Raw genomic sequence first — 24511 nt, forward strand, 5'->3', positions numbered from 1 at the left:
TCTTGAGCTGGACGTTCCTCTCTTGCTCTCAGACGTTGGAGCTCCCAGTTCCCAGGCCTTTGGACTCAGATTGAATCATGCCCCAGACAGGCTTTCCTGCTTCGCCAGCTTGCCGACAGCCAATCGTGGGACTCCTCAGCCTCCATCCTCGTGTGAGCCCATTCCTGGAATGAACCTCCCTTTATATGTCTGTATATACCCTGCTGGCTTCATTTCTAGGAGAGCCCTGACTTAACACGTGAGCCCGTGGTGGGAGGGTGCCGGGCATCCTCCCTTCCCCAAGCCACACTACCTCCTCTGTTTTCTTTACAATCTCATAAAGAAACAACTGCAAATAAGAGATCTTCGCCTGAGACATGAGGACAGCCTCCTCCTGGGCCTTCACCACGGCTTGGCTTAATCAAGAGGCAGCGTGCTCATTTCTCTCCATGTCTTTGAAGCCAAGGACAACACCATATCTTTCCTGGAACTTTTCAGGAGCTTCTTTATTGGCTTCTCTACATTTGTATGATCTGCTCTCTCTCTTGCCCAGAGAGGGAGTTTAAAGCACAGCTATGATTGTGCCACACTCCCTACAACTCTTCAAAGGTCACCCTTGCCTCTGGCCTAGAAGGCTCACTCCCACTGGCCAGTCCCCTGACATCTCAGTTCCCCCTTCTGCCCCCCTCTCTCCAGCTCGCCCCTCCCTTGCCTCACCCTCTCTCTTCTCCCCTTACCCCCAGTTTAGTCTAACACTCTTCTGCTCCTCTGGGTACTTGCATGTTCAGGTCATCCACCAGAACAGCCTTCCCTCTCTCTAAGAACCACCTGCCATGCTGCTCTCCCTGCAACTAGGTGACATTCTCCTTGTGATCCCTCTGTACTTTGTGCATAATAATTATTTGCTGAGTAGTTATTGTCTAATTATTTAGCCTTTGACCTCTTCATTACAACATGGTCTCCTGAGATCGGCACTGTTATGGGCTACGTTCTGTCCCCCCAAATTCATATGTGACTATGCTTGGAGACAGGTCCTTAAAGAGGTAATTAAGTTAGAAGGAAGTTACCAGGCTGGGCCATATTCCAGTATGACTGTGTCCTTATGAGAAGAGAAATTTGGACACAGACATACACAGAGGAGGCCCACGTGCAAGCACAGGGTGAAGGTGGCCATTCACAAGCCAGGGAGAGAGGCCTTGGAAGAAACCACTTTGCTGCTACCTCAGACTTCTAGCATCCAGAACAGTGAGGAAACAAATGTCTGTTGTTTTGCCACCCACTCTGTGGTGCTCTGTCACAGCAGCCCTAGCAAACTAACACAGGCATCGTGGATTTGTCCACCTCTGTTTCCATAGCACCAAACACAGTTGCTTTCTGCTTTACCTACCAGAGCCCCGCCAGGCAGAAGCTCCAGGGGTGCTCAGCATCTTGAGCTGGATTGTCTTGCCTACATTCTCAGTGATGCTGGTCCTGGCACAAGGAGTTGTAGGGAACAGCTGTTTTATAAATGAGTACAACAGGGAAGGATGGAGAGCAGGTGCGCAGATGCAGAGCAAGTGGCCTGAAATGACCATGATAAAAAGGGCCACATCCTCTGATTTCTCCTGGCAGGAATGTGCTTACCCCCTTTCTGGGCAGGAGAGGGCTTCTTCCTTGCTATATTGGTACTGCTAATTCTTGCTAAGAATCTCTAGGCAAGAAGCAGCTCGAATCTCATCCTTGAGTGGGCTGGATCCCTCTGCCGTGTGCAACCACTGCTGTTTTCCTCAGGCACAGGGCTTTTCATGTTTCTAGTTACTCATTCAACACCGGCCTTCCTCTCTAGACTGTAGCTCCACACTTCCTCACCGTGTCTGTAGGGGCAGCCTGGCACCTGAGTGCTCCCTTGTCTTGTGTGTCCCACTGAATGGACGGATGAAAGCTGGAGCCGCCAAAGGTGCATGGATGGGTAGACTTCCTCCATGCACTTCCTTTCTGCCTCCTGGCTTTCGTCTGGTTCTATTTTTTGGGACACCGAAGAATGTGATTTCCTCCAAACTGAGAATCTTACTCCATATTTATGTTCAAGTCTGTCGATATTTCCTATGGAACTTTTTTGAGATTTCGTGTTTATATCTCACCTTCAGAAATACAGTGCAGTATCTCTGATGGTTCACTTTACTTTATCAGACTTTGCTAGGATGTTTCTAGGGGCAGCTTCCTGGGGTAGGTATAGCTCTGTGGAGTGGGCATCTGCTGGTTTTAGCTGGTAAGTCACAATTTCCTTCAGTTTTGCCACCAGCACTATAGGGATGTTCTCTGGCCTCCATCTTCAATCCATGTGGTTCAGCTGGATGATAGCTCAGGGACAGCCTTTATCTCAGGTACCATAAGTTAGCAAATTCCCACCCTCTGTCCACAATGGCTGAGTCAGGGGGGTAAGCATGGGTCCAGACTGAACCAGTGGCCTCAACCCCAAAATTTTGTCTGGGACCACTGAGAAAGAGAAGCTCTCTTTCTGCAGGGATGGCTGAGGTGTTGGTCATCCCAAACCTGCTGGTGATGTGGGGAGAACCTGCCTGAGAGAAAGGAGCCAATATGGAGGGCAGCAAAGACAAGAGATACCCAAGAACAGCCTGTGAGTGTGTTGTTCCAGCAGTGCCTGAAGTAAAATATACCTAAGCTAGCTTCTTAGTGGATACACAATTGGTATTTTGGGCAGGACATTCTACACATCACAAGATGTTCACCATCCCCAGTTCCCACTAGCAAAATGAAGGAAGTTTTCATAGTCACTGTAACAATCAGAACCACCCCCCTCATTTTCATGTATCCCAGATGGCTGCCCTTGGCTTTTCAGTTACTCAACTCAAGAATTTCCCCTTCATTTATTCCATTTGGTTTTCTGACATTTTCAAATTATGACTAATGACAGTCTGTCTATATTTTTGGGTGTCAGGGATTTAATCCTTAGCATGTCAGTTGATCTTGCCTGTCAGAGCACAGGACTAGTTCTGAGAGGAGCCAATGGCCGGCACAGCTACCTGTCAATGTGGACAAATGAAAAGTTGTCCAATTCTTGTTCTGGAAAACAGAACAGAGGGATAGACTGCAGCATATTAGAGCCAGCCTTGGATATTGGGGAGACAACAGCTGGACCTAAATCAGGACACTTCCAGCTCACAAGCCCAAGATGCACTCCCTTGGGGGCAGCCAAATGTGGCTTCCTTTGAGAGATTAAGAGAGCCATTTGGAAGGGTAATATCAATTGAAAATGAGATGAGAACCTCAACATATTCAAACCAATAAGGATCCTTATAGGATCCATAAAGACGGTGAGTGGGTCCCATGAGACCAAGCCACGGTGGGAGCTGGCTTGGGGAGGGAGGGATTCGGGCCTCAGCATTTTCTCAGAGCAGCACAGGCTTTATGGGGGGATGCTGTGTCCTGCATCCACATGTCAGGTCTGAGAGGAGAAAAATTTATCTCAATGTTGGAAGGGACCTAGAGATGCTCTAGTCTTTCCTTCCCTCTAGTATGAGCCTAAGGTGTGTTCCCTTAGGCATAGCTCAGAGCAGGTTGCTAATAACCATCAATAGCTCCCCCACCTATAGGACCAAGCACAGACTCCTCTTAGTATTCAAGCCCCGTCAACCACAGCTCCCCCATGCACTAATGTGAGGTCTTACATAGGGCATCAGGCCTTGTGTTGCCTCTGATTCTCCATCTATAAATAGTATGATAGCGGTGCCCATCTCAAAAGGTGGTTCCAGCTGATAACAGAGTGTTGGCTGCTCAACCATCATTTTAGGGTTTCTGCTGCATTCAGTAAAGGTCAAGATATTGGATGTTGGAAGTCCTGGCTCTGCCACTTATTTAACTCAGAGCTAATATAATTTCCTAGCATCTTGATTTCTTCACCTATAAAATGAGAATAAGGACCACATTCAAGGAGATGCTATAAAAATGAAGTGAAATAATGTATGTAAATAAAGTATAAGTGAAAGATTTTGGATAGAATATCAGTCCCTCCCTTTGGAAAAGCCCCAGGCCCTGGCCTCCCCCACCCTCTGAAAAGCACAGTTTAGGGAGAGATTCACAGGGAGGTATCTGAGGGGCTTGGCTCCCCCGCCCATAATCGTCACACAACTCCGTGCATCTCTCCCAGATTCACCCATCTTGTTAACAGCCCGTTGTGTGTTATCCTAGCAGCTCTACGGAGGGCTGGCTGCTCTTACACCCTGTAGCTTGCCTGGCAGCACCCAGTATGGCTCTTCATGAAGAAATTTAAATGGCCTATGGAGCTTCTCTCCTGGGAAAGAAGACCCAATGGTCCCCAGGGCAGACATGCCATCTTGTAAGTTAGAGGCAGAGGTGTGCCTCCTGCTCATAAAATCCACAGGACTGAGGCCTCTGCTGGGGGTTCAGCTTACTGGTAGATGGTGACAATTGTCCACCGTGGAGGCTGAGTGGTGGAACTTCCTTGATTAGAAAGCTGTTCTCCCTGTGGGTGTTAAATCGGCAAAGGGAAAGAAGTCCTGTTTGCTTAGCGGGCATGGATTCACAGATAGAAGTTATGTGATTTCAATGTTAAAATGGCACCAGGTCCTGTGAGGTTGCCATAGCAACCTCTATAGTCAGGGTACCCCTGCCCCACAGACTTGTGCATTGTCCTGCCAGGTACCCTTGCCTGACATATTGTGAAGGGCACTGCCTGCATGTCCTCTGTCCGCTCTTCTCATGTGCTCACTCTTGACATTTTATTCCTGTAGAGGGTTTGGGGTCCTGCTTCTGGAGTAGTCTTGAGTCTAGGTCATAGCATTCTGTGAGCTATTGGACCTGAAGCATTCATTTCACCTCTTCTAACCTTGATTGCTCATCTAGCGAATGGGGATCAGAGTTTCACTGAGGGTGGGAGGGTTATGTGAGCAAGTAGTATACTTTCTTAATATAGTGCTGGGCCCTCACCAGACTCCCCACTCATAACCTGTGCTTATACACATTCATTTAATTTTCGTAGAAGAGTAAAATGGCTCCTTGCTAAGCTCTCTTCCAGCTCGAGGATATATGTAATAGTCAATGAATACGTGGTATGTGTCTTGGCTACGAGGACAGTGAAAGCCTATTTCAGGAAGCACCCTGACATGTTTCAGGCTGGTAGGGCAGCCCTCTGCCAGGCATTGGTGTATCAGGTTGATCTGGGACAGGCCTACTTTCCTAGAGGTTGGTGGCCTCCTGAAGTCCCTCCTGTTAGTGGATTCCAGGTACTCTCCTCCTTGTGCTTCAGGGAACAGCTCCCCACAGTCCAGGTGCTCTGAGGGCTAGAAAGACCAGGGCAGGGCTCTGAGTGTGCTGGTCTGGGAGGTCAATTCCAGGCACTTCTGGAATTGATGGACTTGAATACTGACACAAAACATTTTCCCACAAGAAAGGAAGATGACTTATTTATTTATTTTTTTTATTTTTTATTTTTAGGAAGATGATTTATTTGCAAAAAGTCACTCCACCTCTCAGGCAAATGAGCCACTGGAGGTACTGCACACCCACCAGTGGGTGGCTGGCTCAATACTTAGTGCCCGGCTAGTGCATCTCTGGCATGTGTTGGACATGGCTGTCTTGACATTCCTGGTCTCCCTAATGGCCCAACACCCTGTGCTTCCCACATGGAAGCATTCTGCAATGGTGGGTGTGTGAGCCAACGTGCCGGCCAGCAGGGACACAGTAAGGCACCTGCCTTGTCACACTCTTACCCACTTAGGCCTTTCTGCTCGGGTCCCTCTCAGCCTCTGCCCCACCCTCACTGCTTGAATCATCCAGACACAAGACCTCTCCATGTTCATTTTTATTTAAAGACTCAGAAACACAGGCATCATAGTTTGTCATCACTGTCAATTCTTTCAAAATCACACGCTGACATTTGTGTATAACAAAAACATCGTGTGTGTGTGTGTGTGTGTGTGTGTGTGTGTGTATGTGTTTGTGAACTGTGCAAAGTACAAAGAACTTCCCAGCCAGGCAGCTGAACTTGTTTGGGGTACCAGAGCCTGGCATTCACACAGTGAGGCTGCCAGGGAACTGGCTGCCCACTGTCTCCCCACTCCACTTCTGAGGCCCTTAGGTGGACCAGCTGTCCCTGTCACTTCAGTGCCTGCGGACCTCCGTGGTGGCTATGGACTCTACTGCATTCCTCAAAGCAAGTCACTTTGGCTGCCAAATGCCACTAATAACCAGGATGTGTAAATTGCTGGGTCAGGGTAGAGTGTGAGGGTTCAGACAAGGTGTTGGTTTCATCTTAGTAGCCAAAATGAGTTTGTTCTGTAGGGCCAGATGGTGGTGCCCAGGGCAGGGTGCCGGGATCAAAGGTGCCCCTTCCTCCTTTTTCTCCTCCCGGCTCCCTTGGATTCTGTGTCTGCAGCAATGCCTCAAATCCCTTATTCTCCTCATTGTACTTCCAGTCTCTACACCAACATCTGTACTGCCTGATAGGGAAACATTTATTAAAAAAAAAAAAGACAGAATCATCACAAGGTGGTAATTCTGTTCCTGCTCCTCTCTGTGGGCTAAATGGTCATGAAGGCTGATGGATTTGGTTGAATGTGTTTGAAAACAGCTCAGAGCACGGGTGCTGATCGTGCATTTCCCTGCTCTCTGTGAGTCTCACCTGAAAGGATGTCCTGGTGATGGCTGGCCCATGGCACTGCTTCCTCCCCAAGGTCATACCAATGCCTGCCCCAGCTCTGCTGCAAGAGGAGCCAGTTGACACCTTTCAAAGGCATGGGATGCTGGCCCCAACTCTCTGCTGTGAGGGGTGCTGGGCCCTGCTGGGCTGCTGCCTCACCCACAGTCACTAGGCTGTTCAGCAATTCCTACCTACCACGAGCATCATGTAGGCAGTGGCTCAGAGAGGAAAGAAGGTCCAAGTTAGTCTATTTGTTGCTTGGTAACTGTCTTCATTTTTTTAAAAAAGGCTTTCCTTATTATCTGGGGATTTGAGTTAGTTTCGGTCTCACTGGGGAACATGTGTCTCAGCATGTTAATCCACGCACATTTTTGGTGATGGCATGATTTTAAACATGCACATGATTTTTGTGCATTACAGGCAACTAATTTGGCACTGATGGCAAATGGTTACCTTCTGGTTGTCATTAACACATGTATGGGGCTCCCCAGGTTTAAGCCGGATTTTGTCTTTCTTTGATTCAGAACAAATTTCTCAACTCTTATTAAATCTATGCTCATCTGGAGAAGGGAGAGGAGCCTTTGTCTAGGTGTGATATCACCAGCATGGTAGCCACCTGGCAGTAACAAATAGCCAAGTAACATCCCCAAATAGGAACTCTGAAAATAAACATTTGGTATTTCAAAGGCATCACATCAGGCGAGGGAATGTGTTTCTGGATTTTGTTGCATCTTTCAAAACCAGGCAATCTTACATTGCCAAAGGCTAATTTAGTCAGCCTAATTTAAACTTGAGTAGCTTTGTAAAAATAAAAAGAGGGGGCTTATGAATTGTGACTTTGAGCTGATAGGAACGTATTCTTAAGGTCTGACTCTCTTGAGAATGAGACTGCCTTCTCCAGTCTGTGTCTGGGAGGTCTGGGCTGCCGGGCTCAGGAGGAGGCTCTGACGGACCCCGCCCAGGGCAGGGTGCCGGGATCAAAGATGCCCCTTCCTCCTTTTTCTCCTCCCAGCTCCCTTGGATTCTGGGTCTGCAGCAATGCCTCAAATCCCTTGTTCTCCTCATTGTACTTCCAGTCTCTACACCAACATCTGTACTGCCTGATAGGGAAGCATTTATTAGGAAAAAAAAAAAAAAAGACAAAACCATCACAAGGTGGTAAATCTGAACTCTGGTTAAAAACTGCACATTTCAGTACCAAGAAGTCATATTTTGATTATGCTAATTGTATTCATTTTCTCTAAAGCAATAAAAGGAAAATTCTGCCTTCCTAGGCTGGGGTTGACCTTGATGTTCTTTTTACTGCCACACAAAAGCAATTGCAGTGACCCTTCCTTGAAATGGTTCCAGTTCTTGAATAGTAATTACCACTGTCTAGACATAGCACGGAGCTTTGGTAAGGGTTTAAAGAAATTGGTTTTTACCAAACTCCTTCCAACCACTATTTAAGTGGTTCCCTCTTCTCCACGGAGCAGTAGCCAACACTGATGTTGAGTACGTGGGCTTTTCAGAGTTTTCCAAAATTCACATGCTACGTATAAAAATTCTGCCCACTCGATATCAACTTAGATATTTTTTCTTTCAAGCTCAACCAAGTCATTACTGGTTTTACAAAAAGGCAGCACCAGATGTATGAAAAATAGGCAATGTATGACCTATTAGAAATATAGAAAGTCTAACAGCTTTACCTTAAAAAGATGTTGTAAGAAAGAAGCAATGCAAAGGGACAGTGGCGGCAAAAGAAATGTGTGGCTTATAACATGGGCAGGAAACAAAGCCAAGTGCGATCTGGCGCCTGCGATGGGAGCTGTGCGCTGGGCTGGCCCGGGGACCCCCTGGACCTGGTGAAGGCCCTGGGCCGGGAACACCCTTGCTGTGCGGCCGGGTGGCAGGTGACTGAGGTATATAGAGAGGTGATGGAGCAATCTGGATCCCCCACAGGAAGCCCTGGGCAGCCCATCGAGACATCATGCTGACGCCCTGGGCCCTGGCCTGCGTGGGCAGCCAGCAAGCCCGCCGCCGCTTAGCAGTCCGGCACAGAGCAAATCAACCCGCATCAACAGCTTCTCTTTTCAATGACATTTCTTTACAGTTTACGCAGAGGGAAGCATTTTTGTCGGAGATGCACCCCGGGGTGCACTCTCGGCTGGGGGCTGTGGGTGGAGGCGCGACCCTGCGTCCCTCAGCTCCCGTCCTCGTCCAGGGTGGCCTGCCAGGAGCCTTGAGAGGGACCCAGGACCCTCGGCGGCCTGGACCTCCTCTCTTCAGCCCCTGGGGACCCCGGGGAGCCTCGGTGCCCAGGAGCAGGGTGTGGGGGGCGGGTCCTCAGAAGCTCTCCACAAAGCTGCCTGGGAAGAGACCGGTGCGGCCGTTCCTCTGCAGGGTTCCCTTGTACCAGCCGTCCTCTCGCTTCTTGTGCACAAAGACGATGTCACCTTCCTTCAGCTCAATCTCCGCCTCACTCTGGGGAGGGTATGAGACTACCACGCGGTACCTGGGGGAGACAGACACCATACGGGGTGAGCCTGACCCCAAGGCCTGCTCTCAAGGTCAGTCTCTGTTCTTCCCTTCCTTTTCCCTGCCTGTTGTAAATTGTTAAAATTTGGGGCTACTTCCTCCGCTTTTAAAAATTTCTACTTAAAAAAATTTTTTTACAACCTTTTCATCTTTTATTAAAATTTAAAAAATAATTTCCCCTGGTGTCCTCCCAGAGCCCACTCCATGTGGCTGGGACGCTTCCCTCCCTCCGCCCCTCTCCGACCACAGTCTCCCCTGGGTGGGGCAGAGGACAGCCACTGTAGTCCCGGGGCAGACACTGGGAGAGGGCAGGACACGTGGCTGCATCCTCAGTTCTGTCCATCCTGGCTGCGTGACCCAGGGCTACCGTCCTCACCTCCAGAGGGTGGGTTTCTTTCTCTGAAGAGCAGGGAAGTGGAGGACACCTCTTAGGTGGTGGCCCCATGTGATGTGCCAGGTGTTCTCGACATCATGTTGGTAAAATGGTCACCCTTTCTAAATGGCTCCGAAAATCTTAAGAGGTTATGGCCTTAGCACCTGAACTGGCTGAAATCACATGATAATTGAGGCCCAGGTTTTTACATATCTCATTTCTGAAAGACCTGGGTGCTTCCCTGCAGCCTGAGGCCTCTGTGGGGCCCTGTTTTCAGACCAACATGATATAAAATCCAACCAGAGACACGACTGTTCCTGTTGGTCCCTTGAAGGGGAGCTGAGGCCAGAGCTCTGACCCAGCACAGACCCCGGAGGATCCCCTTGGCCACGGCAGGTCCAAGGGATGTGTAGGTACTGCATGCTGCCACCCTCAGCTCCCTGGATCTGAGAAAAAGGTCTAACCCTCTGGCTAGCCCCTCACCAAGAATCTGAAGCCCCTGGGCCAGCACACACCCCACATCCCACACCTGTCCACCAGGCCTCAGAAGACAGTTAAAAACCTAGGGGATCCCTGGGTGGCTCAGCAGTTTGGTGTCTGCCTTTGGCCCAAGGCGCGATCCTGGAGTCCCGGGATCGAGTCCTGTGTCAGGCTGCCGGCATGGAGCCTGCTTCTCCCTCTGCCTGTGTCTCTGCCTCTCTCTTTCTCTCTCTCTCTCTCTGTGTGTGTGTCTATCATAAATAAATAAATAAATCTTAAAAAAAAAAAGTCTTCTAAAATATGACCAGGGGCCAAGGAATGCGTGCCCTGGTGCCTGTATCTCTCAGTGCTTCTCAGCCTGGCTGCTGTCACCTGTCCCCATTCTCCAGCCGGCTACACCCCTGACCCCTCAGGGAGCATCTCAGGGGCAGATACCCGATGCCAGCCCGGGCTGGTAACTCATGGGCGGCGCTGCGAGGCACCCACCTGCCCCACGGCGCATGGAGGCGGCTCCCGGGCAGCAGCCAAGTCCTGACTGCAGCTGGGCTTTGTGGCTGGCAGGTGCAGCTGCTCCGCACTCCTGAAAAGCCCCAGCTGAAAGTCAGTGCAGAGCCCCGCATCCGGAGGGCTATCCTGGGGGTCCCTCCAGGGCACAGAGCTTGCCCACTCTGGCTGCCCACCAGACACTTGCCCACCAGACCCTTCAGTCGGTGTCCCTCAGGGGCTGTGCAGTGCAAACATCGGCGGCCTTCCCCTGCACTCGGGGACGGCGGTGTGCTCACTGCCCTCTGAACGCCTGCGCACTCGCCCGCCACCTCCCTTGCCGTCTCTCTGGGGCTCACCGGTCCACGGGCCGGCCGGGACCCATGCGGTGCCCACGGTAGGTCTCCTGCACTGGCAGGGGCAGGTGAACTGGGGTCAGCAGCACCTATCACCCCACATTCTGGTTGTGTCTCCGGCCTACAACCAGCCCAGTACATAGGAGTGCAGTGACTGTGTGCCCGAGGGGACCTGGGGGGGGGGCCTGGAGAGGGCCTAGGGGCCAGAGGGTGTCGTGGTCAGCCCAGGGAAGGAGCAGCCTGAGAGCCTGGCGGGAGGGGTGAGGCAGCCGCTGGCTGAGGGCAGCTTCTGCTGCTGCTGTGGAAGCTGGGCAGTGTGAGTAGCTGGACTGTGGCCACGCAAACCACCTGGCAAACAGCCTCCCTGCCCAGGGTGTATACCTCACCTCCTGCTGTTGGCCTCCGGCCACAGGAGGGAACACCAGCCAGACGAATGGCCAGGAGCTGGGTGACCCATGGCCTTCAGGGTCCCCCATGAGTAGGGGAGGAGCCGTGTGCTGGGGGAGGGGTGCTGCTGGGCCTCAGAGGGGCACCCCCAGCACACACTGTCTGCTGCTGTCTCCTGGCAGGGGAGGAGGGAAGACGTTCCCTGGGCTGCCAGCTGTTGCCTGGGTCCTGCTGCCCCCATCAGCACAACCACACGAGGGCCCCTGAAGGAGACCATTGGGTGTCCCAGCAGCTCTGTCCTGAGGATTGTCAAGGGGCTCTCTGCACAGGGCCTCTGACCTGTATGTTCTGGTTTGGAAGAAACCAGGACATTATAAAACACATCAGCATTTCTTAAAAGTTTGGCCATAGACTGCAGGACCCGTGGGTCAGGTTTCTGGCTCTATCGTGGACCTACTGATGAATCTCTGATGGGTCCAGGAAGTAGATTTTCTACCAGTTCTATGGACGAATGTTTGCCTGCTGCTGTCTGAGAGTCAAGGTCAAAGTGCCAGCAAATCTTCATTCTTCAGCCACCTGCTGACAGGGCCTGGGGTGCTGGCCCATCAGAGGAGGACTGGGAAGTCACAGCTTGCAGCAGCTGGGGTTGGTGCCCCGGAGGCTGGGGGACGATGCGCAGGCAGACGAGCCAGGCCCCCACTCTGGGGAGCTCACAGTCCTGGCTTACTCCGGGCTGTGAGGGCAGGGGGCAGAGAGCAAGGTGGCTCCTGGGGCCAACCTGGCAGGCCAGAAGGAAGGAAGCAGGGCCAGCCAGGCAAGCTAAGTGCTCTGCAACAGCTGCAGGTAAGGGAGGGCTGGGCCAGTTCTCACTGCTGTCCCTGGACTTCAGACACTGGCTTTTGGGGTACAAAGGAGGAAAGAAAGGACAGTATGCCTCCCACCCTCCTCCCAGCCCTGAAACTGTATATGGCTGCCTGCAGCCCCTCCCTGGAGGACAGATGGCCACTGTGTGTGTGTGTGGATGGGGTCTGTGAGAGCGACCAGCGCTGCAAAGCCTGCACCCTCCCACGCCTCTGGCAGCCAGGCTGTGTATGTGACGGGCAGGACCAGGGCTGGCCTACCTGTGGCTCTCTGCTACCCTCTACCTCTTCTCCAGACACCCACCTCCCTCTCTTCCCCGAGGAAGAAAAGGCAAAGAATAACATGATTCCTCAGACTTCAGACACAAGCTTTGGATTTTGCCTCAACTGCCAGATGTGAAACAACAAGCAACTCTGAAAATGTAATTTGCTAGAAAAAAATAGTAATTTGGTGCTTCTGAGCAATTCAATGATTTAATGAGCCCAGATGGATGATGTGGGCCTTATGTATAAGAGTTGGGCATTTAACGTTTCTGTCCAGATCATTCCAAGACTGAGCTATTTTTCCTGATAGTCCCTGTTATAGACACAAAGGGCCACATGAACAGTTAAGGACAGCAGCTCCTCCCGGGCTAGGACTGTGGTGTCACCAGTCATGAGACAGCCCCGTGGTGAGTAAAGGTCATGTCAACCACGGATCACTTTCAGACACAGAACTCAGGAAACCGGAAGGCTGAACATCACAATGAATTCTTACTCCTGCACCTTGCAAGTAGCTTTACGTGTGAGGTGTGGAGTGTCCTCAGCAAATGTGTCATCTGCTCCTCCCTGACAGCGTGGGTGCCAGGGGGCACTCCAAGAGGCAGGCTCTTCTGAGCACTTGCTTCCGGGCTGTTGAGGATGCGTGATTCCCAAGCTGGTAGACTGTGATCATGGCAGAGCGGGGCCCTTTAGGAGCCTGGAAATAAGCGTATGTCTTCATCTTGAACACTAAACTCTACCATCGTCACAGGTATTATTAGTTGCCTGTAGCTGCTGTAACAAATTTCCACAGAATCAGGGGCACCATTCAGGACAAATTTCCTACTCAGAGTTCCTTAGGTCAGACATCCAATCCAGTCTCCTACCCTGAGTTCCTTCTGGAGGCTCTAGGGAGAATGCACTTCCCCCTCCGTAAGCTCCTAGAAGCTTCCTGCATTCCTGGCTGGACACTCCTTCCTCCACTTCAAAGCCAGCAATGGCCACTGGAGTCCTTACTGCATCACTCTGACCCTCTGTGCTGCCTTCTTCTACCTACAAGGACTCTGTGGTCACACTGGGCCCGCCCAGATAATCCAGGATCATCTCTCCATTTTAGATCCAGCTGGTTGGCAACCTTATTCTGCCTGCAGCCTTCATTCCTTGAGATCATGTGAGGCGACACAGTCATGGTTTGGGGGATTAGGGCATAGACATCTTTGGGAAGCCATTATTCTGCCAACTATGACACATAACAGATCAAAGCCAAAAATCTCTGAAATCCTAACAAAGCCAAACAATTCACAGGCTGGTTAGAGGTGAGGATAAATATATTGAGTGTGTGAGTACGTGAGAAAAACGACTTTCCAATCAAAAGTGGAGGAGGGGGTGCCAGTCAGCACCGGAGGGGTCATCACATTATTCTTAATGTATGTCCCACCACTGCACATTATTACATATATTATTTCATATATTATTACTGTTCTTTTTTATGCATTCATAATTTCCTAGGTTTGGATCCATGTGTTTTACAAATATTATAACTACAAATAGATATTATATCTGTACTTTGTATGTGGGGTATGGGGACTCGAAGAAGTAAGACACCTATTTGGGTGAACTGGCTGGTAAGTGGTAAGCGTGCCCATTTCTCAGAGCCACTGCACAACTTCCCCAAAGTGTGAGAGCCAGGAGGGAGGCATCCAGAGACTGGGGCAGTGGGATGGCTGGCTCGAGAAGTCCGCCACACCTGCCCAGGCTCGGCACATCCCTGCCAGGGAGACGAGGCATTAGACAATGGCACTGGGTCCGGTGACTATACCACTCTTATGTATTCCCGAAGTACCTTCCAGAAATGTGACTCCCTGCACACTGTCCATAGGGCATAATATATCCAGATGGTTTGCAAGGAAGACTTAGTAATGGGCACTCTGGTTTACACATTAGGCCTGTGGTTTTGGTGCCTATGGGTCTCCTGAGGGCTGGGCCTGCCCCTGGGGAGCTGACTTGCAGGCCTGGCCCCATGGGCCTGGGGGTAGCTCTCCAGGGTTTACTCTCCTGGGTGGCCTCCCTCCAGCCCACACTTCCTCCCTGTGGGAGCAATGTCTTCCTGAATCCTTAGGGGGGAAATGGAGAAACCTGAGGGAGTGAGTACATAGGAGACACCCACACACAGCAGCCAGAGCCCAGCTGCTCCACTCAGGGTGAGGGAAGCCCCTCCTCAGCATGCTGGTGGCAGACACCTCCTAGGAGTGTGAGCCCCGGGTGCCCTTTGTCTTCCTTCCACCGTGAACTGTAAGGTGGCCTTGCACACGCAGGCACTGTGGCATCTGCAGCAGGGAGTCTTGTTACAGCTGCTCCCCTCCAGCTGCAAGCTAAATTTTATTCAGGAACCTGCAGTGCTCTAGGCCAAGTGCTTTCTGGACCTGCCCCAGCCTGGAGATGAAGCCTTTGCATTGTGAAACCCTCACTCCGACCTGCTGGGGCTCCCCAGGACATAAGGCAGCCTATGGGCTGTACAGGGTGAGGGAAGGGGGCATTTGGGGGCTTATTAGGCAGTCGTTGGTTTCAAGCTGTATTTTGAAAACTCTCATCACTAATGAGCTGCACGGCGTGCTGGGGACAAGCAGGGTGCCAAGAATCTCTGGGTACAATAAGCCCTGATTAGATGGAATATTCACAGAATGAGAGTAATTCTCTGAACTTTCTAGTTAATCAGAGACTTTCATGATTTTTTAGAATAGGTCTTTTAAGACCTTTTATTAAGGCGTCTGGAAGTTGAGGGATGTGGGGAGAACAGAAACCCAGGGGAGATATGAGAGCATGTCTGAAATACCTAGGTCTGTCCTTCTCAGGAGCCACCAGCTTTGTGATCCGAGGCAAAGGGGCTGGGAGCCACAATCAGAAATCACAGGCAGCTGGTGGTTGGTCTCGTGGAAGGAAGAAGGTTCTGACATGAAAGAGCCACACAGTTGGAGGAGGCTCCCTGGAGGGAAGGAGAAAGAGAGAGAGAGAAGTGTGTACGTGTGTGTGGTGTGTGTATGGCATGTGTGTGCACATGTGTGGTGTGTGTGTGGAGTGTGCACATGTACGTGTGTGTGGTGTTGGGGGGGGTCTCTGTGTGTGTGCGTGTGTGGCGTGTGTATGTGTGCATGTATGTACCGTGTGGTGTGGGGCACGGTGTGGTACGGTGAGCCCGGTCTCCTCGGGGCTGGGGATGTGCAGAGGGGAAGGCAGCTCCTGGCAGTGGGCCCTGCAGTGACTGAGTCTGCACAGCAGGCGTAGGTCAGACACACAGGGCCGTGGTCACCTGTGGAGCACATGCAGGCGTCCTGGCAGGGCAAGATCCATGCAGTTTAAAGGATAGAGACACCCAGATCCCTCGGTGGGCAGATGATACATTGGGGCGACTGCTGACCGTGCTCCTCAGAGCGGCTGGGGAGCCCTAGGTTCAGTCCCTGGCTCAGCTGCTACCGAGCTGTGTGGTGTTGGGCCAATCCCTTAGCCTCTCAACAATCCTCAGCTTCTCCTCTATGGGATGGGATGTGCTCTAGGGCTCCCATGAGGGCGGAGGTACCAAGCACAAGGCCCTCGGAGCAAGGTGGGATGCTGTGGGCCCAGCCTGGGATTTGCGGCTGGCACCACACCGCCTGCAGAGTGTCTGAGTGGCACGTCACCCCTGCTAGCTCTCGCTCTAGAAGTGCGCCGGAGCATGGCCCTGCTACGGCAGTGTCAGGGACCCCCAGGCCCTGCCACATGGGGAGCCCGGTGCCCGAGCCCAGAGCACCAGCCCGGCCCCACGCCCACCCACCAGGTCTGCCTGCGGCGGTCCGTGTGGCCTGAGAGCCAAGAGTACCACCATTGGTTTTTTAAATGGTTGAAAGGCAAATCAAAGTATGAATGTTTCAGGACACAAGAAAATCACATGAAATTTAAATTCCCGGGGCCGTAAGTGGAGTCTTACCAGGAAACCCACACCCACCATTTCTGTGTTGTCTGCAGCTGCCTTCGCACTGTCACGGCCCAGCTGAGTGGTGGCAGCAGACCCCATGACATCTGCAGCATCCACCATCTGGGCCTTGACTGAAGAGGTGCATCTTCCCTCATCTACACGGAACCTCGGCCAGCCTGGCCTTGGTGCCAGAGGTCAGTGGGTGCTGGGGATAGGGGTGGCCTTCCCACCCCAGGCACCAGGGGATGCAGGAGAGGGCTGGCTGACATCAGTGTGGCAAAACAGGGCAAGGATCCTGACACATGCCAGGATCGCCTGCTCAGGAGGCCACTCGCAGTCTTACCACTTACACAGTGTTCGCTTAGAAGGGAGAGCTCATTCCCTCTCCGTGCGGTGCCCTCTAACCCTTATGTGAAGCTCTCGAAGGACCCGTCCACTGGGGGTGGGGGGGACACCAGCCTCCAGCCTTGGTAAAGTTCAACACCAAAGGCTCCTCAGGGGACCCAGTTTATTGCTCTGTACAACTCTAGGCTTAACTGTGAAATTCCTGGTTTTAGTAGAAAAGCAAATGAATATTGGCAATTTTGTGTGGTTCAACCCAAAAGATTATGTACCTTGAAGCCAGATTGTGGGTAATGCTTTCTAATGTTAAGGTGTCAGAGCTGCTTCCGGGGTGGGGCACACAGACCATGGGATCAGCCTGGGGGTCCAGTCCAGGGGTTGAGGGGGTGTGGTCCCTCACCAACGTCATTGCTCACTCTCTGGGCTCAGGACCCCATCAGTGCCAAATTTCCTGACGAATCTCTTGCACATCCTAAACTCAGGACCCCGGTGGATTCAGAATGTGAAATATGTTCCCTTCTTTCCCAAGTGTGTTTTATCTGATCCTTACCAACCAAGCTCAGGAACCGAGCAGATGTGGGTAAGAGGGACATTTGGTCAATTTAATCTGAAGATCCCCTTGTCACTGTTCCCCCCAAATGGCTCCCATCTCGGAGATTAGCCCACACCAAGGTGCCAGAGGACGTGAGCCCTGCCCCCACCCTTACCTCTCCCTGGACAAAGGCTTGGGCTCCGGACGGATGGCAGCCATGGAGAGAGGTGCTTGCCTGGAGGGGGATGAGGAGAAGTTCAGATCCAAGGAGCCCGCCTTTCTGTGCAGTGGCTCCATCCCCACAGCACCCTGCATCTCACTCTCTATGGGGCAGGAGCCTGCCCTGCCATGCATGGACAGCGAGGACACTTCGGGCCCCACGGCACCCTGGAGTGAGGTGTCTGCTGCCACCTGGGCTTCGTGGGTTGGAGAGATGGACGGTGGGGAGCGAGATTTCTTCTTGGTGGAAGCCCCAGCGAGAAGCTTCAGCAGCCCACTCTTCTTCTCTTTCTGGAAAGACACACAGAATTGAAACCCAGTGGGTTAACACCCCTACGTTATCAAGTGGTAAGGGAAGTATAATCTTACAACATAATCTTGTAAAGCACCGGTGCAGGTGCCCAGAGCAAACCCAGGAGGCCTGGGGGCAGGCGGAAGGCACTGATACCAGGGGAGGATGCTGTGGGGGTGCCCTTCTCTACAACATCCCCCCTTGCCATCGAGGACCACCCCAGACTGGCACCTTCACTGGCTGAGTCAGAGGAGCCAACAGTCAACATGATTTGGTTCTCGTTACCCAGGAGGGGAGTGTAAGCATTCTCCGTCAGGATCCTGAGATCCACTCCTTCGGCCCTTGGGTTTATAGAACCAAAGCCCATGTGTCCTGCACACATCTTTGGAAACTCTGGGCAGCACTGTAAGCAAACTTTCCTCTGCACATAATGGATTGTACCACATGGGAAACCGGAGTGTTATGTGTGCGTGTACGTGTGCATGCGTGTGCACTGCATATATTCCCTGAGAAAGTCATGTGTGGGTGGGAAGGACCACTTGTCCCAGAATCCAGGGCAGCTCCCCAGGAGGGCGTCCCCTTCGTGGGAAACATCTCGATGAAATATCTTCACCTAGCAGGTGGCTTCGTTATTTTAAGAGGAAGGGCTGCTATGGGACGTGACAACCTTCAGGTAACGGCCCTTCACACACAAAACAAATGACCTGGACAGAAGAATCTGCCGCCACAGTCACGAGGCCATCCATACGCTGTCCCACTAGACGTGCAGAGCTCTCCTGCACCAGAGCTCGCCCCCAGCTCTCACGGAGGACTCCTCATCACGCACCACAAAGCCCCCCGCCGGCGGGACGATGGGCAGAGTCTGTACTGGAGATGCCCTCAGTGCACCCTAAGCCCTAAGGAGGTTCTCTCCTTAGTCTCACATCCTGGGGCTCAGGGCAAGCTCCTGATGGGTAACGGAGAGACAGACCCAGAGAAGGGTCCAGCCGTGTCCTCGGGTACCCCGGCCCAGCCACCCTCTCTGCCCTGAACCCTTCGTAGCACTGTCAGCAGTCGGCATGCCGGCCTCCCTCAGCTTGTGCCAATCACATGGAAGCACACGCAAGGAAGCATGTGAACGCTGCCACTGACTGATGTATGTGTGTGAAAGAGAAAGTGTGTACAAGTGCTTCTAGATCAATCTAATTGCCCTGGAACTGGAGTACTTGTATGGCCTTACTCGAGTTTAGTTTTCTTTTTACAGATTTTATTTATTTATTCAAGAGAAAGAGCACTCAAAAGACATGAACATGGGGTGGGGGGGGGTGGAGGGAGAGGGAGAGGCAGACACCTTGCTGAGCAGGGAGCCCCACTTGGGGTTCAACTCCAGGACCCCGAGATCATAACCTGAGCTGAAGGCAGACGCTGAACCAACTGCACCCTCCAGACATCTCTAGAGTTTGGTTTCCTAATGTTTTGGGGGAATCAGGTGGCAGGGGCTATGGGCACACGGCGTACAAGTCTGAAACTGTAGCCACTGAGTCACCGATGGCCACAGAAGAGTCTGCTTTGGTCACTGGGCTGAGCAGACCCGGAGCTGGGCTGACAAGATTCCTCTTCCCACCTTCCTTGTCTGCATGGTTAGAGGCCCCTGGGGGTAGCGGGCTCCATGGTGCTGAAATATTCTTAAAATGCACGTATCAAAGGATGTGCACGTCCTTAAGCTAAGCCAGTAACACTTTAGCCTGAACAAGTCCATGTTTTTCTCCACTCTTAGCATTGATAGTGAAAGGAAGAATGGAAGCAGATGTCCCGAATACTGTCCCTGGTGAGGAGTTGCTGGCAGGGTGAGCAGACTGGTGGCAGCAGGTGGGTGTAGCGTAACGTGGAGAAGGGAAAACCCCGCCTGTTGATGATGTCCTGCTTCCACAGGCATCAGCGCTGGGACACACTTAGGAGAGTTTCACGAGTGTGGCCACGAGGGGGCGCAACACAGCTGGCTCAGAGGCATCCTTGTCTCCCAAGTAGCAGGGGCTCCCGAGGCCCACTACCAAGAGGTGCTGGCCGCTGGCCATGTGTGTCCGGCTTCTCATGACAACAGTCTGCTCACCCAAGGCCACAAAGGGGAGGGCCCTGGAGGTGGGCGGGGTGGTGTCTGATGATCCCTGGCCCTCTGGGAGCTCCGGAAGGCTGAGCCTGCCCAGGGGATCTAAGGAGCCATGTGGACCCCCACACCAAACACCCAGACACGGTTAGGTCAAGTCTCACGAAAGCTACGTGTGATCAAATGTTCACATCCCAGGTACTAATCCAGTGGGATGGCGAAGCTGCAGACTACAAGCGAGAATAATTTAATCTACAGCCCTGACAGTGCCCTGAGGGACAGGAGCCACCACTCGGCATGGCCTGTAATTCCCCAGGGGGACTCGGCTGGGGCCAGCTCATTCGGACCACTCGGGGGTGCAGACCAGCCCTGGCTTCAAGCCACGTGGCCTCCAGGGCATGATTGTGACGCGTGGGTGGCAGTTGGGCAGTGTGGGCACCAGTGCTGGGACAGCTCCTCCGGGCCAGGATGTTGGACTGTCGGTGGCACTATGGCAGAGGGTCCTGCTAACAATCAGTCGGGATGCCTGCGCCTGCAGGACAGTGTCTACCCTGAGCGACCCTGCCAGTGCTGTGGTCAGAGGGGCTCTGCATGGGAAAGCACCGCCACAGAGACTGTCCCCATCACCCCGGGACCAGCACTGGCTCCGGTACATCCACCTGTCTCTCCTCCATTCACAGCCAGCGTCTCTGACCACGTCAGAGCCACGTCACAGCCACGTCTTCTACATGTGACATAAAAGTGGGAGGAGACAGAATGAGGATGTGCCCAGGGCTAGCGGGGAGCTGCCTCTTGAGTTTCAGGGGTGAAACCACAGCCCTACCCGAGACACCCCAGCAGGTTACAAAATAAAAAAGGAAGGGCCGAGGGCCCAGTGTCAACCAGCACAACAGCTCCTGTGGGTCACATGGTGGTGTCCTTCTGTCTCATGGGCAGAGAAGAGGTTTGGCCAACAAACGCCCTCTTGCAAGGCACCACTGAGGGACAGAAAGCCCTGGAGCTGTGGGCCAGGCCCCGGTGGGTGTGCTGCAAGGGACACAAGACAGAGCCACCGAGCTACGGAGCAGGTTTGCAGGGAATTCTGGCCTTAGTTGTGCTCTGGAAAGAGGTGCATGAACGTGAGGGGTAATTTTCCTGCCTCAGTTCTCCACGATCAAATATGACAGATCATTCTCTTAATTTGACTTTGGCAAACACGGATATCACGACTGGAAAAAGCCTCTCCTTTGCCGTCCACGACAGAATTCTGCTAATGCCTTAAGTACTGGGGGATTACAAATGGCTGTGGAATTTGGTGAACTAGCAATTCCACGCGCACACAATTCACGAACATGTGGGTAGGTGTTCCAAGCCCTTCCCCTGGCGGTGGTCCAATTTTGGTGACACAGGTAAGAATCCACTCACAAGACTCTGAAGGTGGTGGGGAACAGACTTGACGATCAATTTTAGGAGCAACGCCATGGGACAATAAGAAGTTTTAGAGGACACAGTTTCAGGTTAATCTGGACAAAAGAAAGATGGATTTGTTGGGGTTTCTTCTGGGACCAGGACTTAATTAGGGACTTTCCTGAGCCCAGTCAGGTGCAGAGAATGGTGATCCTGCAATGGTTTTGGAGGTGGCCCTTTTAGGTATGCTGCCAGAGAGTCCCTGCTGCCCTGCACAATTTCCTGCCTGCATCTGCACCTCCCTCTATGGCCTGCCTTCCCCTCTCCAGAGGAGGAACACTTTCTATCCCAAGGCCACAGGGCAGCCATTTCAGCCTTGTGGGGGACCCTGAACAGTCTGAGCTGTGGGAACAAAAAGCCTCTCTCTTTCAGTCCTGGCATGTGGGAGGCACATCTGCAGGGAAAAGTACCCTCACCTTCCGTCTTCTCCCAATGTGAGTGATGGGCTACTCCCGTGAGTGAGAGAGGCTCCCTTCACAGTGCTCCACACAGGCAGCAGTCCCATGCTGCCTGCCTCCCCTTCCTCTGCCTCTGGAACTCACAGGAGCACAGGGGCAGCCCAGGCCAGCCTCAGGAAGGCCCAGCTCCACGTCCTGGCTCTGCCCACACTGAGCAGTTAAGATGACAAATGGCAGAGTGCTTTTTAAACTACGAATGCATGTCACAAATATTTGATTGTGTGGCTCTTTTTATGATGTGTTTATATGATGTGCTAATTTTAGGTTCTTGCAAAACACCCACCACCTAGTTAACTCCCAGTACATTTTTGTTAAATGAAGAAAATCAACTTCATTTCCACCCGAGGCAAGTGTCTCACTGTTAACCCTTGAGAGGTCCCACCAGTCAACATGGGGTCTCTTGGCTCTCCAACTTTGGCTACAAAGAACCAGCTAGGGAGTTGGATAAGTATAATGCTGGCCCCACCCTCAAAGATTCTAACTCAGCAGGTCTGAAATGGGGACAAAAGAAGTGATTCCTGATCCAGAACCCAGGAAGGGATCAATTACAAGCCACTGGTCATGTGTGACCTGCTAATGATTCCGGAAGACTACAGATGGTGCTGTAAAAACCCAGAGAAGGGACCAGCTTCAAGGGAAGGTGATTGAAACCAGGTAACTAGTTCACCGAGCACCTACTAAATGCCCAGCCCAGGGAACGTGCATGGGTTTAAAGCTGTGCTTGGGAGTGCTGACATGCACGGTGTGCTGATTCTGAGTGTCTGAGCTGTCCACTAGCTCCCAGGTGGGGCCACCTCCCTCGGTGCACTTTGAGGGGCAAGGCTAATGTACTAGTAGAGGCTCAGCAAGCAAGGCTGGCCACACCAGGCAGAGGAACAGGCTCGAGCCAAGAACTGCTGGCACCAGATGAGGTAATTCCAGAAGCCCTGCCTCTCAAGATACACATGTAGTTCTGAAAGCCTCCCTCGGCATTCTCATGTTAGGGAAGGAAGAGCTTATGAATTGCATTAAAAAATTTTATGTGTATATGCACACATGCACACTAACACATACGTACACACGCACCCTAACATAAAGTCAAACCGTACTTTAAAAGCACCATCTGAAAACCTAACATTAAAAGAAGAGATATTTGAAGGGGTTCATTCATTATAGGAACATCATAAAACATCTTATAAATAATAAAATAATAGTTTTTGTTATGATTAAAATAGGGGCCTCCCTAGGGACCTTAATTGTTTTACAGAACATTAAATGTAAAAACTTGGCAAAAGGAAAAAGAAATTTAAAGCTTAAATTAAGAACTGCTGCCTGTTAAGAGTCAACCAAAAAATTATGGGAAATTCTCTGTGAAATTATGAAAAGCCGAAGGGAATAGAATTTGATTTATAAAATGTGGCATTAAAATTTTCAGGGATACAACTCATTTCACAAAAATGAAGTAAACCTATAAATGTGACCTATAAGTACCACGTTGTGTTTTTGTTTTTTGTTTGTTTTATCAGGTTGTCTCCCTCGTTAACCTATGTTAAGGAAGGTGGCCATGGCATAGCTCCTCTCAAAGAGACTCTTAATTCTTATTTTGTGCGGGGAAACACTTAATAAATCACTGGCCAGGCACACAGCAAACGCTGGGCCACCTGCAGTGGGTAGTAGGTCGACTCAGACTTGACAGTCTGGGAAAACCTCAGCTGGAAGAATCCCCCGTATGATGCCAGAAGATGGGGACACTCCGTGCGAAGTCAGAAGGCTGGCTGCGACCTCTTCCTTTGCAAACAAAGGATCAAACACAATCACACATTTCCCTCTGCATTTGCGTGAGCTGAGGCCCAGGAGACAATGGTCATGTTCAGATCATGTGTGGACACTGAGGAACCTGGTGGCATCTGCAGGCCGAGGGAAGCATAGAAATATTCCTTGCAGACTGTTACTATTAGTTACGGGGGTGGGGGGTGGGAGCGGAGGTGGGGAGGGGCAGGCACAGGAGGGAAGCTCCAGGCAGCATTTCGCTTTTGTGATGCACTCTTATTTGTTTGAGTCATTATGTCAAATGTGTATTTCTTTTAGTTTAATGGGGGAACCATAATAAAGGAAAAAGTTGCATTCTGTTGCTCTGAACATAATGGTCCTAGAGGTGATAAACCAGGGAGAATTTTTGCTGTTAGCTTATGGAGGAGGTGGTTTTGTAAGAGGGGACAGTTGGGGTTGCCTTGAGGGCTGCGCTGATTTGATTGGATACGGTGAAATGGGTGGGCTTGGGGGTGAAATGGTCCCACTGAGGGATGAGAAGGTATGGAAGGAGCAGATGAGATGCCTGGGAGATGAGAAAGGCAGGCGACAGCATTATCTTGATGGCCATAAGAACAAGCTGAGGGGCTGAAGTCAGCTTGGCAGACGCTGGGAGCTGTAGGGAGCTGCGCTGGAGGCGGAGGTGGAGGAGAGGAGGAGAGCAGGTGAGTGAGTGACTCTGGTGTGGCCAGGTCAACAGCATGTGGCCATGGCTGAGGAGCCTGTGTGGGGACCATGGGACTACAGACAGCGATGATGACAGCCACAGGGCACTTAGGGGGAAGGTGATGCCAGCTCCTGCCAGCTGGAGACAGGAGTTGGGGGACGTGCGCCCTGCAGCCAGGAACTTGCTCTGTGCCGGCATGGGCACGGCAGGCTCTGGCTGACACAACCGGCGGAATGATCAAGAAAGCCAAATCCGTGTAGGAAGAGAGCCAAAGAATTCTCAGGAGCTACATCAATCCACGGTCAGCCAGGAAAATCACATTGCAGGCATCGGTGGCCTCCAGGGTGGCCAGAAGCTTGGAAAGTGGGGGTGTCATCCTCACACCCCTTAGATTGACTTGCA

At 51.9% G+C, this 24511-nt stretch overlaps 1 protein-coding gene across 1 annotated transcript in view; it reads right to left on the minus strand.

The window, feature by feature from the left end:
• Window positions 1-5472: 5472 nt before the first annotated feature.
• The window catches only part of SH3RF3 (SH3 domain containing ring finger 3), a 352997-nt gene continuing 333958 nt past the window's right edge, over window positions 5473-24511 (minus strand). The window contains exons 10-11 of the mRNA XM_055329433.1: window positions 17332-17666; window positions 5473-9131 (exon numbers count right to left, since the gene is read on the minus strand). Coding sequence (XP_055185408.1) covers window positions 8963-9131; window positions 17332-17666 — 504 coding nt within the window. The 3' untranslated portion in view covers window positions 5473-8962. The remainder of the gene's footprint in view (window positions 9132-17331; window positions 17667-24511) is intronic.

Source organism: Nyctereutes procyonoides, unplaced genomic scaffold (genome assembly GCF_905146905.1).
Source record: "Nyctereutes procyonoides isolate TBG_1078 unplaced genomic scaffold, NYPRO_anot_genome, whole genome shotgun sequence".
Lineage (NCBI taxonomy): Eukaryota > Metazoa > Chordata > Mammalia > Carnivora > Canidae > Nyctereutes > Nyctereutes procyonoides.